Here is a 15,369-nt window from a genome sequence, read left to right on the forward strand (position 1 = left end):
GACTTGAACTCATGAACTGTGACATCATGACCTGAGCTGAGATCGAGTCAGATGCTTAACCGAGTGCACTACCCAGGTGCCTCCACTTTCTCATTTTTAAAGCTCTCCTAATGTGCATGTGCACTCCCAGGAAACCAAGGAGGCATTCCAAGGAGACTTATTTGGCATTTGTCCATTTCGCAGATATTTAGTGAGTGACTACTATATGCTGGACACGGTTCTGGGCGCTGGTGGTGCGGCAGTGAATGAGATAAGACCGAGTCTGTGCTCTCCTAGAGCTTTCGTTATTGTGAGATAAAGATGAGGGGGAAATAAATATGTAGTATTCTGCCATGTAGGAAAAGGTGACAAAAAACCAGTCGGGATGTGGAGATACAGAGGGAGGCAGGTTAGAGGTGTGGGAGGCTAGTGTAGTAGACTGACCAAGGAGCGCCCCTCTGAGGTGGGGACTTTTGGAAGCTGTTGGGGACTGAGCGTACACACAGGCGGAACAGTATTTCCTCAGGAAAAGAGGAAACAGCCCTGAGGTGGGAGCAGGGCACCACGTTGACAAAGCTCTGAGGCTTAAGGATGGGTCACTTCCCCCCAGAGCCCTAACACAAATGCTGACTCGGGAGTGTGAAGTCTCAGCCCTTCCTATGGGCGTCCTCAGGGCGCTTCCTATGGGCGTCCTTACCCACTGAGCTGTGCAGAGGGGGTGGGGTGGGGGGGGCTTGTTCCTCGGGGCCAAGGATCCTGTCTGATTTCATTGTCCCTCCTCATACATCTTACAAATCTTATTAATGCTTCCTGCTAACAACCCAAATGCACAACAACACAGAGTGAAAAGTTCTCCTAATCCCAATGATAGCCACTGCTTGAGCGTGTTATTCCCGATTTTTCTATGCTGATATTAATTAGAAGGATTTTCTTTTTCAAAAGAGAATCCTGCTTTCATCTCCGTAGGGCTCCCCCCCCCCCCGCCACCCCGTGCCAGGTAGTGCCTTGGAGGCAGTTGGTGCCATGAGATGGGGGCAGAATAGAACTGCCTTGCTTCCTCACCTACTGTAATCTCTGTAGAATATCAGCTCCCCCAGATTACTGAAGCCAGGGGCTTGCTGACGCTTGCTCTGTCACTCGCTCTGTCGGGAAGCATTTGGCAGGACTGTCCTCCGTGTTGCCCTGTAGCTATCTCTTGATTAATTTTAATTTGATCTGTGGGTCTGCTCATAACAGAGTGTAGAGGCTGCTTTTGAAAATGTGCTCCTTTGAGTGAATGGAGGGACCCTGCTTGCTCTCGTCTAGATAACGCAGTCAGTGGGGTATGCAGATCAGAGGTGCTTAGAGGAAGTGGTTTCAAATTGTTCATTTTTACAGGACAACTGTAATTGCTTCCTCTTCAGCTCAGAGAACTGTGCAAGGAAAATGCATTCGTAAAAGGAAAAATTGTTACTCTTGAAGAGACTGTGAATGTCCATGAGATGGAAGCAAAAGCTAGCAGAGAAACCATCACGAGGCTGGTTTCAGAAGTAAACAGAGCGCAGAAAAAAGCTGCCTCCTGCACTGAGGAGAAAGACAAGCTGGGCCAGGTACAGTACGTGAAGTGTGCGTGTGCATCTGTGATGGTGTTTACGAAGCAGAAATTGAAAACCAGATGTGGGCGAGCACACTAGCATGACTGGCCACAGTTTCAAAGGGCTGCTGTCAGCAGGCGGGCTGGGGGGGCGGGGGCAGCACGGGACTCAGTGACCTGAACGGGCCATTTGATACGCATTTTTGTCTAATTAGAAAAAAAAAAAGAAATACGACACATTTAAACGTAGAGTTTGTAGAGAATGTGCCCTACTTTAGTTAGACTCTAAGGATCTTAAAACTTCAAACATTAATTTTTTTTTTGAACAAATAGGTAATGCATCAACATTCTGAAGTTCAAAATTCTAAATGGACATAAGGGTGTATGGGGAAAGTCTTCCCTGCACCCACTGCCTCTGGCCACCCAGTTGTTCGCAGAGGCAACCCCTGTTAACAATTTTTTATATACTTTTCTAGAAATATTCTATATACACGTATATATGTGTTCTTTTTATTTAGTTTTTTATATTTATTTAATTTGAGAGAGACAGAGTGAGTGAGTAGGGGAGGGGAAGAGAGAGAGAGAGAATATCTGAAACAGGGAGCTGTTAGCGTAGACCAGGTCATGGACTCGATCGCATGAACCTCCAGATCAGGACCTGAGCCAAGATCAAGAGTTGGACGCTCAACTGACTGGGCCACACAGGCACTCTTTTTATTTAATTTTAATACAAATGGAAGCATGCTCTACATTATATTTTTCTCTTTTTATTTTTAACACAAAATGGTAATATACCACGCACTATTATAAACAAGGTTGCTATGAATAATCTTATATTGTCATGCATGAGAATGTCTCAGTAAGACAAAACCCTAGAGGTATACTTGCGGGGTCAAGGGTTGTAGGTATTATTTAGAGAGAGACCGTTAAAAGGAAGCATCTCTTAATTCTGACCCTTTATTTACACAATGGATTGCTCGATCTCTTCAAATTACCTAAAACTTGTTTGAGCATGCAAATAAATACTATATGCTTTTTAACGTTATAGAACCCTTCAATTATATTTTTATATTTTTGTGACAAAGAAACTGATCATGGGATTAATAATAACGATGAGTTTTCACAAGTGAAAGTGAGCCAGTGCAATCCGTTAACAAAATACATAGAAGACAAGTGATAAAGGAGATGTGGTTTAAAATTAGGTAATGACTGGATTGGATTCAGGTTAAATATTTTCGGCAAGGGTAGTTCAAAGGTGAAGGTGTATACTTTGTATCACAGGCAAGTAATGAATGCTAGATCGTTCCTTGTTGCTGCCACTGTTTGCTCTTTGTAGCATAAAGGTACGTTTTTTCCTTTTGCAGTTAAGTAAGCTATCTCTGGGTAGATTATTCCTGATAATTGGCAGGTTATTTCTGTTCCCCATTGACTTTACCAAGTGGTGTTATCATCGTTGATTCTTGCCTGGATTAATTACCTCGGGGGTGGCAAAAAGGTAATATTCTAATCTTACCACTCCTTTTGCTTATTAGCTGGCATTCTTCTGTAAAGAAAAGCTTTTTACTCCTTTTCTTTTCAGTTCTGTGGACACATGGATTTTTATTTGCTTATTGTTATAGTCAGTGACTATTTTTTTTTTATTTTTTTCGGTGCTCCAAATTCACTGAATCGGCCCAGCAGCAGCAGCCCCTTCAGGATGGTCTCTGTGACCTTGAACCTCATCCCTTTAGTCTTTTAACATTTCCTTGCTTTTTCTGACAGAACACATGACATCTTAGGGTCTTTCAGACCACAGAACTACAGTCAACCTATTCTTTAGGGAGCTTTGGTGCCTTTTACTGGAGGATGGTGCTGAAAGCCAAGAGTTAGGCTTTCGGTGTGCTCATTGCTGTTGGGATGTCATTTCTTTCAGTGGACAGAGCTAGAAGTACGTTTTAGTAATAAAGTAATACTGGTATTTTAAATTAAAAGTGATATTTAGAGTTTTTAAAATATCTTTTGTTTTATAGTAGTATGTTTTGAATCTTAATCATAATATTTACTTATTTGCAGCTTTGTCTTTCAATATATAAAAAGTTATTTCAAAATTAAGCTTTTAATCTCTTACCTACCAGTAAGACTTCTGAGTGAAGTTTAAGTCTCTCAGGTTTCTTACTTTATTTATTTATTTATTTATTTATTTATTTATTTATTTAACTTTAGAGAGAGGGAGAGGAGGGAGAGTATTTGAGTGGGAGTGGGGGAGGAGCAGAGGGGGGGACAGAGAGAAAGAGACTTTTTTTTTAATGTTTACTTTATTTTTGAGAGAGAGAGAGACAGACAGACAGACAGACAGAACGTGAGTGGGGGAGGGGGCAGAGAGAGAGGGAGACACAGAATCCGAAGCAGGCTCCAGGCTCTAAGTGGTCAGCACACAGCCCAATGAGGGGCTCGAACCCACGAACTGTGAGATCATGATCTGAGCCAAAGTTGGCACTTAACCAACTGAACCACCCAGGCGTGCCTAGAGAGCGAGAGAGAGAGGGAGGAAGGGAGAGAGAGAGAGAGAGAGAGAGAGAGAGAATCTTAAGCAGGCTGCATGCTCAGTACAGAGCCTGACACAAGGCTCGATCCCACAACCTTGGGATGATGATCTGAGCCAAAATCAAGAGTTGGGCGTTCAACTGACTGAGCCACCCAGGCACCCCCCCCCCTTTTTTTTTTTTTTTACAGATTTTTTACTGTAATACTATCAGCAATATAGTATAATAGTCACTGTTTATACATCACTTACCATTAGCATAGTCGTGCTAAGTGCTCAAAGAAGTTATGTACTTTGCTCAAGTTCACATAGCTATTAAGTAGCAAAGCTGGGATTTGGGTCATTAAATTATTATGCTGTTAACAATAATCCCTTTACATGTATATTCACAGCTATATCCTGCATACCAGTCTGATGCTAAAACTTATTTGTCAGTGGAACTACAACAATTTGTAGTTATGCAGATTTCCTCAGTGAATGAATAACTTCAATCACAAATAGTAATTGTTAAGTTATCAAGCCTTGAAAATTAGGAAGAATTTAATGTTTATTTATGAAAATGCACACCTGAAGATTAGCAGTAGGAAATGAAAATGTGTTATAAGAGCACATCAGAAAAACTTATTCCTTTTCTTATATGTATCTTAACTTGTAAATGATGCAATGTTGTTCAGACCTGGAAACACATTCATTTTGGGATGAAGTTCCTGCCAAAATAATAAAAATTGTAAAAAAAATACGGGCAGTAAAAAAACTTGAGGTCTTTAATAAAGTGCTCATTCATAGGATTATGACTCCAAAGATTTACTGCTGAAAAATACTGACTAGTGGTTTTGCTGACACATTAATGGCCTCAGGAAGAATCTTCATAATGCTTTCTAAAGCTCTGTTTTTGAGGTAGGAAACTTACTTTATTAGCGAAGCCCAGAATGACTGCAGAAGTAGTGGTTTCCACCGGCTGTGGTGCTGTTTTTACCAAACTCAATTTTTCTGACTTTCTTAATTACTCTATTTAGGTTACATTATAAAAAAAATTTCCCAAATAAAAATCCAGGTGATTTATTACATATGTGGAAATTATATTATTTAAAAATCTTTAGTAGTTAGTATTGAAGTACGTTTTAACAACTGTCAAAGATTGGCACCTTTTCTTTTGGTTATTTTGAAATAATTCAGTGTTGAAAGACATAGGCACTTTACCTACACAAGCTACACATATGTTTCCCATAGACTGTACAAGTTCAGCTCAGTGGATCAGAAATTAAATTTACATATGGGATTTCAGACGGCGCCTTTTTCTTCACACTGTTCACATTTTCTTTTAATTCTGGTAGCTAGAATTGAAGCTAAGAAAGAATATTGGTTTTGGAATTAGGCAGGTCTGGTTTGGAAGGATGTCCCCTCTGCTTCTCTGGTGTGTTACCCTGAAGCAGTAAATGTAAGAGAGAACAGCATGAGACAGTAAACAGGGAGTGGAGTGGTTATGAGCCTAGGCTCTCAGGTTTTTATCCAGGCTCCAGAATCATTTGATTATGTGATCTGAGGCATACAACCTTACCTCCTTGAACCTCAGTTTTTTTTTTTTTTGTCTGTAAAATAAAAAAATAACTTAAGGATCTATCTCTTACAATTAGTTTTAGCATTGAATGATATACATGAAGTACTCAGGACATGCCCATCACCTGAAGATGCTCAGTGTTTTTATTTCCTTTTCCAGTTATTTACTTTTACCCAGGGATCCAAAGAAACTTAACATTATTTTAAGAGTATAGGCATATGGAAATAAGTTTCTGGAAGTAAGGACTTACTAGGTAGGATAAATTACTAAACAAATTGAAGATCTCTTCACAATCCTAGAAGTATGATGTTGGAAGTGACCCGGAGGTCTTTTAGAATCTAGATCATGTAACTCTCTGTGTGAAATCAGAATCATCTTTAAAATGTCAGTGTCTGGGGGCGCCTGGGTGGCTCAGTTGGTTGAGCATCCGACTTCGGCTCAGGTCATGATCTCACAGTTCGTGAGTTGGAGCCCTGCATTGGGCTCTGTGCTGACAGCTCAGAGCCTGGAGCCTGCTTCCGATTCTGTGTCTCCCTCTCTCTCTGCCCCATCCCCACTCATGCTCTGTCTCCCTCTGTCTTAAAAATAAATAAAACATTAAAAAAAAATTAAAATGTCAGTGTCTAGCTAGTTTCCAGGCTCCCCTTGAACTCCTCCAGAGACAAGGAACTCACTACTGAACAAGGAGGTCCATATTCTCTGTATAGTTCAGTTGTTTCACAGTTCTTCATTGTAGCAAGTCAGGGTCAGAATCCCCACATCCTATCCTGGTTCTCTCTTAATGCAACTTCATAGAATAAACTGAAATCTCTTTCTTATGGCTAACTTGCAAGCTTTTAAAGACATTTGTTATGGATTTCTAAGTCTTTTCTTTTGGCTAAACAGCCTGTATCTTTCAAACTTTGAATCTTATTTCTTATCATCTGTTAGTTTGGGAGAGTTCTAGCCTCTGAGTGAGGAATTAAAAAGAAAATAAGCACTAAAATAATATCTGCTCAGATTATAAAAAATAAACCATTCCTAAGACTCTGAAGTAAAATTTAAAACCCTCTCTCCTTCCGCTTCTAGCCTCAATGGGGCATTCCTGCTTTATTTATTTTTTAAAATTTTTATTTATTTTTAATTTTTATTTAATTTTTTAAAAAAATTTACATCCAAGTTAGTTAGCATATAGTGCAACAATGATTTCAGGAGTAGATTCCTTGAGGGCCATTCCTATTTTAGCTTCTGATAGTTACTATTGAGACTTAAAAGCGATACATTTCTGTTTCTGATTCACCAACGTGAGATAGTATTTGTAGACTTTCAGCTAGAGTGTAGAAGGAATGTAATGTCTCCTGCTTTTTTACTCCCCTCTCTTCCCAGTTTTATTTTATTATTGTATTTACGTTGTCAAGGTTTGTAATACTTATGTTGTGTTCTGTAACTATAATTAAGTCTTCCAAAGTCTTCCAAAACTTTGACTTTAGATTCAGTCTATGCATTTAAAATAAATTAAAACAGCACTTAAAATAACATGAGTACATAAATATTTTTATTATGGGTCTAATCCCACCATGGGATGCTGAATCCATTCCATTTTGACAATGTCCCTCTTAAAATTTCCAGCTGGGAACTGTCCATGGTCCTCCAGGTACAATCTGACCATTACAGGGCAGAGTGTTTGCAGTACTGTGGAGAAGCCCAGGAACACGCCGGCCTCACGAGCAGCTAAATTCATTGTCAACTTATATTGAGTTTGTCAATAATGAGAATTTCAAACTTAAGTTGAATTCTTATTATTTTCCAGGTTTGAAGATGCCACTGGGACAGCCTAGGGTGTGTGTGTGTGTGTGTGTGTGTGTGTGTGTTTCTATCACTATTGACTCGGCACTTTACATGGACCAGCATTTCCTGGGTGTTTTCATAGTTGTCAGTGTTCTGTCATATCTTCCTTATGTTTATGCCCCCCAGCTACAGGTCCCTTCTCCAGAGATGAGCAAAATGGGCACTTGCTTGTGCTTGTTTCTAGAGAGGTGTCCTGTTTATGTAGGTACAAATGCACTAGACACTTGATTAGGCACCTTACTTTTTTCACTAACCGTACCTTGGAGAGTCTTCCATAACAGTACATAAAAAGTTTACTCAATTCTTTTTAAGACTACATAGTGTTCTATGGTACAGGGGTCTCATATTGGTTTAACCCATCACATATCAGTGAATATTTGTGTAGTACCTAATCTTTTGCTGTATTGTAATGGAATAACTTTGCACATATATCACTTTCCATATTTAGTAGTCTATCCTACAGATCTATTCTTGACACTAGACTTGTAGGGCCACAGGGCCTACATATATTCTATTTTATTAGATTAAAAAAATTTTTTTTAATGTTTATTTTTGAGAGAGAGAGAGAGAGAGAGAGAGAGTGTGAGTGGGGGAGGAGCAGAGAGAGAGGGAGACACAGAATCCAAAGCAGGGTCAGCCTCTGAGCTGTCAGCACAGAGCCTGACACGGGGCTCGAACCCACGAACCATGAGATCATGACCTGAGCCAAAGTCGGATGCTCAACTGACTGAGCCACCCAGCCACCCCTATTTTGTTAGATATTTATATCAGAATTACACCTATTCACACTTCTACCAATAACGAATAAGAACACCTTTTTGGGAGAATTTCTGAGCTTTTTTGTTAAATTTAACTACAGTAGGTAGATGTAATCCACTGGTTTTTAATTTTGCAAAATTTGTCTGGGGTTGGATGAATTAAACTCAAGCCAGAGGTTGATAATTAGTCATATATTTTTGAGAAGAAGTTTGATCTTGTGCATATGCAAATCCATATAGTAGGCAGCAAGATTAAAACAGGAGACAATTGTATTTTAAAAACAAACCTTTGGGGGCACCTGGGTGGCTCAGTCAGTTGAGCATCTGATTCTTGGTTTCTGCTCAGGTCATGATCCCAGGATTGTGGGATTGAGCCCTGCATCGGGCTCTGCACTGAGCATGGAGTCTGCTTGAGATTCTCTCTCTTTCCCTCTGCCCCTTTCCCTTCTCTCTCTCTCTACAATAAAAATAAACAAATAAATACAAACCTTTGAACGATTTTATTATTTAATGCATTTAATTGGGAATTGATACAGACATGCATTTAATTGGGAAGCTAACTCAAACACCTTCGTCATATTATTTACAATTGTTTTTGTTAAAAGTAATTGTGGAAGGGTCATTATTCATTTCTTGCATTAATAGGACTAAAGCTCAATTAAAAATTAAAAAAAAAGAGAGATCCCCTCACTGTCTCTGTAAGGCCTGTCCTCGTCTGCAAATGTGATTTTCTCTGTGGAGGTGAGCCCTGATTTTGCTTAGAGAGAGCACTTGTTTCTTGCTCTGCGTGTCAGCGTAGTCTGACAGCAGTCCCCGGGTCCTGGCCGGTGATACCGATGTCACACTACACAAGTGTATCCTTGAGGTAGCCATGCAACCACACTCCAGTGCTGTCTCTGCTAGCTCTACAGGTAATTGCATTTGTAGCCTGAGGACATCTGTTCCCAGTAGATCAGCCCAGTGCTCCGAAATCCTCAAGCGCTTAATCAGAGCGCCGAGGGAGCGGCCATCCCCAAGGCCCTGTCGCGGCTCCCAAGGCCTGCGCTTCATGTGAGAAACAGCATATAGTTCGCTGGGCTGAAACGTGTCCAGAAGAGAAATCCAGCCTGCTGACATGTGCTCCTGTATTTTATGATCACAAATGAATTTTCTGACTTTTACCAGACGTGAAGTTTCATGTGTTGGGTTTGTTAGGGACTGGCTCTTGTCTTGAGGGCAGGGAGACAATAATCTGATATCGGGGTGGAAGAAAGTTCCTCATAGCTGGAATATTTTAACTGTGCTCATTGGTTTCTTGCTGAAAGCTGCCGGTTGGTTAGTCTACTCCACACCGACAGTATGTCTATAGTACTCAAGCGTCTGATATATTTTTTTGTGTGTTTTGAGAACTTTTTGTACTTAGTTAAAAATATCACTCACTCTCTCGGTCATGGAAATTCCCCTTTTGCATTAGGGGTTTTCTTTTAATATAAAAGTCAACATATAATATTCTAGAGGTTTTTTTTTTGTTTGTTTGTTTGTTTTAGAGCTCTGTATCACTGAATTTGGGACTTCAGTTTTCTAACCACATGCTAGATTGTACTTTTTATTTATTTATTTATTTATTAAAAAAAAATTTTTTTAACGTTTATTTTTGAGACAGAGAGAGACAGAGCATGAACAGGGGAGGGGCAGAGAGAGAGGGAGACACAGAATCTGAAACAGGCTCCAGGCTCTGAGCTGTCAGCCCAGAGCCCAACGCAGGGCTGGAACTCACGGACCGTGAGATCATGACCTGAGCCGAAGTCGGACGCTTAACCGACCAAGCCACCCAGGCGCCCCAAGATTGTAGTTTTTAAGTAAAACATGTAGTTTCGAATTTATTATCACCAGCGCTGATACTGGTTACCGAAATGGAGCAGCTATTGTATTACTATCTGAGAAAGAAATCTGTAAAGTCTTAAAATATTGTATTTGTGATAAAGTGCCCTTGACTCTACTTTAAGGGCTGTAATTTAATTAGCAGTAGTGAAGCTTCTCCTTATGGAAGACTAGAATCGAAAGGGAGCCGGGAAACGAAGCTGTTGCCAGGACCTTGAGAAGCAAAGTGTCTCACAAAATAGGTTCCATAATCCATAATTAGTTTAGCCATTACATCTCTGAAAAGGGCAGCCTTCTCTAACTACCTATCCACTCAATGACTTTTATTTCAAATTGTTGCTGGAGACTTCCTTGATTAAAAAAATCAGAAGGAAAAAAAAGTAAGATAGTCTCTTTTTTACAAGACCAGTGCTCTAACCCCTGAGCTGTGGAGCCAACCACAATATATTCTCTTTTTTATAAAAAGTAAAGAAGTAACATCTTTCCTGTCTTCAAGCTGTTGGTGGAGATAAATTCTTTTTAAAAGTCCAGTTCTGATGCAAGACGGATGAGTGCATTTTAACTAGTAGCCTGAAATGTTGCTGGCCTGTTTAGATGTGGAATCTGTTATTCAAAGATACTGTTTGCTTTTCGTTGTTTTTGACTCTAACATAGTATTAAAAACTTGTTTTTTTTAATGTCTATTTTTGAAAGAGAGAGAGAGTGGGGGAGGGGCAGAGAGAGAGGGAGACACAGAATCCAAAGCAGGGTCCAGGCTCTGAGCTGTCAGCACAGAGCCCGACGTGGGGCTCGAACTCACGGACCGCGAGATCATGACCTGAGCCGAAGTCGGACACTCAACCGACTGAGGCACCCAGGCACCCCAGAAAGAGAGAATCGTAACCAGGCTCCATGCTCAGCATGGGGCCCAATGCAGGACTCGATCCCCCGACCCTGGGACCATGACCTGAGCCAAAATCAAGAGTTGGATGCTCAACTGACTGAGCCACTCAGGCACCCCATTTTTTAAAACTGACCTTAAACTTGTGCTTTTTTTATGCGTCTTTGCACCATTCTGGATTATAGTAAATAGAAGTAGGTACACAGGTAGCCTCCCTTATGCCCTTCCTTTATTTTTGTGAACCTAACAATACCCATTATATTCTTTAAAATTACTGTTCCCGGGGTACCTGGGTGGCTCAGGCGGTTAAGCATCTGTCTTCAGCTCAGGTCATGATCTCACGGCTTGTGGGTTCTAGCCCTGCATTGGGCTGTGTGCTGACAGCTCAGAGCCTGGAACCTGCTTTGGATTCTGTGTCTCCCTCTCTTTCTGCCCCTCCCCTGCTCACACTCTGTCTCCGTCTCTCAAAAATAAATAAACATTAAAAAAATTTTTTTTAATTATTGTTCTCAGTATGGTACTTTATTTCCCTCTACTTTTATTTCTCCCACCTGCCAAATAGATATTTCTGTCTCTTTTCTTCAGGTTCTATCAGTTTTATGAGACAAGAAGATACACAGTAAATGCATAGTGAAAGCAAGATCTGATTCTCCTTTACGCAATGATGTTTTTATGAAAATGCTACTGTATTATTTAAAAGAGTATTAAGGAATCATCTTTATTCAAACAATTTTAGTGTGTAGGTAGGACTCTGAGGGTTTACTGTTTCTTCAAAATCAATTTCCATGTATATCAAACTTTACAGCAGATAATCCTGTAAACATTTTCTGAATATGGATTGCCTCTACCAGATGTTAGCCAACAACTTGTTTTTGTTAAGTCTTTCCAGAGGTCCACACAGAAAAGGCTTATATGCCAGTTTCCTTCTTTTCCTGGCCCTGGTTTTTTATCCCTTCTCTTTTTTTTAGACACCTAAATTTACCTGACAGAGCCCTTAAAATTTAATTTTTTAATTAAACAATTTTTAATGTTGGGGTACCTGGGTGGCTCAGTTGGTTAAGTGTCTGACTTCGGTTCATGTCATGATCTTGCAGTTCACAAGTTCAAGCGCTGGGTCGGGCTCTGTGCTGACAGCTCAGAACCTGGAGCCTGCTTTGGATTCTGTATCTCTCTCTCTCTCTCTCTCTCTCTCTCTCTCTCTCTCTCTCCCCTTCCTCCACTTGCTCTCTGTCCCTGTCTATCTCTCTCTCTCTCTCTCTCAAAAAAAAAAAAACATTAAAAAATAATTAAAAAAAGTTTTTAATGTTAAGCCTTTAAAATTTACAATTTCTATGAAGAGATGGTGGGGAATTTACAGTTAAACAGGGAATGTCGTGATTTAATCCTAACTCCGTGAAGTCAGTAGGCAAGGTAAACGGAAAGCAAATGCTGGTGTCCCTCAGTGGCTGCTAAGGTACCTGTCTTCTCTTTCTGTACTTGTTTCAGGACCTGCTCAGTGCTGTAGAGACAAAGGAGGCTCTTGAAAGGGAAGTCAAGCTCTTCCAAGAAAGGCTGCTTGCTGGCCAGCGGGTCTGGGATGCCTCGAAGCAGGAACTGAGCCTCTTGAAGAAAAGCTCTTGCGAGTTGGAGAAGAGCTTGGAGGCCAGCATGGATGCGACAGCAGCCTCGAGAAACCAGCACTCCTCGTTTAGGGAGAAAGTCGCAGCGCTGCTCGGGGGCAACTGGGGCACGATTGTGCCCACGGAGGATGCTATTTTGGAAAGGATCCGAGAAATGACCGGCCAGGGAGAGAGCAGGAAAAGTGTGAGTGGTGACTTCTGAGATTCTTAAGGACAGTAGTTTGCTGAGTTAGTAAAAGTATCATTTAAGTGTGGTTTTTATTACTTTCAGCTGTATGTCATGCTTAGGGAGCCTGGGGAGTCACTCAAATGACAGCTAATGACAATGGGGGTTCTGGAGTCAGACCTGACTGTACTGAATCCTGTCTCTACTGCAATACTCGCTCACTGCAGGTGTGCCATGGGCAGGCTCCTGAGAACCTGTCTTTGAGATTCTGTGTTCTCACCTGCTGGACGGGGAGGGCTGAGGGGCCACACCCCTTATCTGAACCCCTTGGGGCCCGATGTGTTTTTGAATTGAGAATTTTTCAGGGTTTAGAAAGGTGAAATAGTACAGGGAACGGTAATGGAGGGAGCTCTCTTTTACACATCCCTCCTCAGTGGGGTCTGAGGCGGCACCCCAGAGTGAACCACATTCATCATTCTGCAGCAGAAGCTGTGACAAATCCATCACACAGAACACACCAGGACTGTGAAGAGCTTTGTGTCACTTTGGGTCAGGGTTTTCTGACAGCTCCGGTCAGGTCAAGCTTTATCAGCAAGTGAGTTATGAAAAAAGCTGTCTGTTTCCAGATACTTTCGGATTTTGGAATTGCACGTAAGGGTTACTGGGCCTGTGAGAGTATCTGCCCCATAAGGTTATTGCTTGTTGCAAGCAGTAAATGAAAAAGAAGATTGTTCTGAAGTCCTTAATGCAGTGCCGGGCACACAATGATGATAAATATTAACTATCGCTACCCTTGATTCTCCTCATCTCCCTCCTCCTCTTCATAATGCATTGGTGCCTGGGACAGTCTTTTAGGGAACCTGTTGAACAAACGGAGATAGATGTTTGGATTCATATATATGACTGAAGCTTGTTTAATGTTGCTATCTTGTTTATACTATTAATAATTCTCCTTGGGGCACCCGGGTGGCTCAGTCGGTTAGGCGACTTGACTCTTGATTTCATCTCAGGTCACAATCTCATGGTTCATGAGATGGAGCCCTGCATCCTGCTCTGTGCAGCAGGGAGCCTGCTTGGGATTCTCTCTCCCTCCCCACCTGCTCGCGCTCTCTCTCAAAATAAATAAAAAAACTTAAAAAAAAATTCTTTACTGTCTAGCTTTGCTTAGCAGAGTCAACTTCAGCCTGACTAAATTACCATCAAATGCAAATTATTGAAGCCCTAAGTAATGAGGTTTTAAAGTAAATAATACCCAAATTCTAGGTGTAACTCCATTGTGATCTACCTCTGTGAGTTCATGTTGGTTCAAAGGAGAAATTGCATTTTTCCCTTTTTTGATGTTTCTAAAATACTCAGAGCCATCACTAACTCAGAGTTCAGGGTGGCATTTGAAAATTTCCTTTAATGATAAAACATTTTCAATCCCCTTTAAAAAATTCTCCAAAATTCATGTGTGCTCTTAGGAGCAAGTCAGGTGACCCCTTTGTCCAGGTGTAGGGTTCTCTTTGCAGATATAAAATGTGCAGGTCTCTGAGGGTAACTCAGTTTTTCTTGTGATTGGTCCTGGATTGCAGAAGAACATTACTTCCAGGACTGAGAACAATTTCATTAAGTTATTTACCTTGCCTAGTAAGAGATGCACTTCAGTAGCTAATGGTCCTTAACCATTTCATTTTATTGCTTCCCTTTTCTGGTTTTCCAAATGTTTTCCTGAAACTATTTTAATTCAGCATGTGAAGCATGGCATAAAATTGTCAGCGTGATGTATATGTTTATTTTCTGAAGCAAAATGATGTAAATTGGTTAAGCTGGCTATGCCTTCCCCTACTCCCCAGAAAAATCAGAATGATTCAGAGTCTTTTTAGTGCCTTTGTCTGCCTTTTCTACCCTGTAATTTTTTTCAATAGCTGTTCTCACTATTTAAAAGCCCGAAATCAAGCGTATAGCTGGCATCTTGTGTGACTCATCTTCAAGTAAAATCAGGAGAAAATGGATTTCATATATTGTCTTAGAAATGTTTCTAAAGAATGGGAGCTTTACAGATTGATGAATCTGTTTGTTGAGGGGGCCATACACCCCTGCCAGCTGCCGTGGTTAAACACACACTCAACAGTTGCGTAACACCCATGCGAAGGCCCAGTGGTGGGTTCAGGCCGGGCCTGGCAAATTTTGCCGCTTCATGTAGACTCCTACTTTGTGAACCTTGCCTTTCTTCTTTTCCCTGTTGCTGTTCATTTTTACTCTCCTATGTTTGCAGTTCTCAGTAGAATTCAGGACACCACCCACACGCTTTCAGTAAGTCACTTCTACTTGTTCCTGGCTTTTCTGCTTATAGCCAAGTCAAATTCTCTTTTTAAAAGCTTTACTGTTTCTGGGGCGCCTGGGTGGCTCAGTCGGTTAAGCGTCCGACTTCAGCTCAGGTCACGATCTCGAGGTCCGTGAGTTCGAGCCCCGCGTCGGGCTCTGGGCTGATGGTTCAGAGCCTGGAGCCTGCTTCCGATTCTGTGTCTCCCTCTCTCTCTGCCCCTCCCCCGTTCATGCTCTGTCTCTCTCTCTGTCTCAAAAATAAATAAAACGTTAAAAAAAAATTAAAAAAAAAAAAGCTTTACTGTTTCTTGGGGTAGTGTT

General features: G+C 41.1%; 1 protein-coding gene across 1 annotated transcript in view; it reads left to right on the top strand.

Moving 5' to 3' along the window:
• The window catches only part of CCDC170 (coiled-coil domain containing 170), a 100,271-nt gene that overhangs the window by 49,448 nt on the left and 35,454 nt on the right, over positions 1–15,369 (top strand). The window contains exons 6-7 of the mRNA XM_042940424.1: positions 1,383–1,568; positions 12,442–12,759. Of these exons, the coding sequence (XP_042796358.1) occupies positions 1,383–1,568; positions 12,442–12,759 (504 nt within the window). The remainder of the gene's footprint in view (positions 1–1,382; positions 1,569–12,441; positions 12,760–15,369) is intronic.

This window comes from Panthera leo, chromosome B2 (genome assembly GCF_018350215.1).
Source record: "Panthera leo isolate Ple1 chromosome B2, P.leo_Ple1_pat1.1, whole genome shotgun sequence".
Lineage (NCBI taxonomy): Eukaryota > Metazoa > Chordata > Mammalia > Carnivora > Felidae > Panthera > Panthera leo.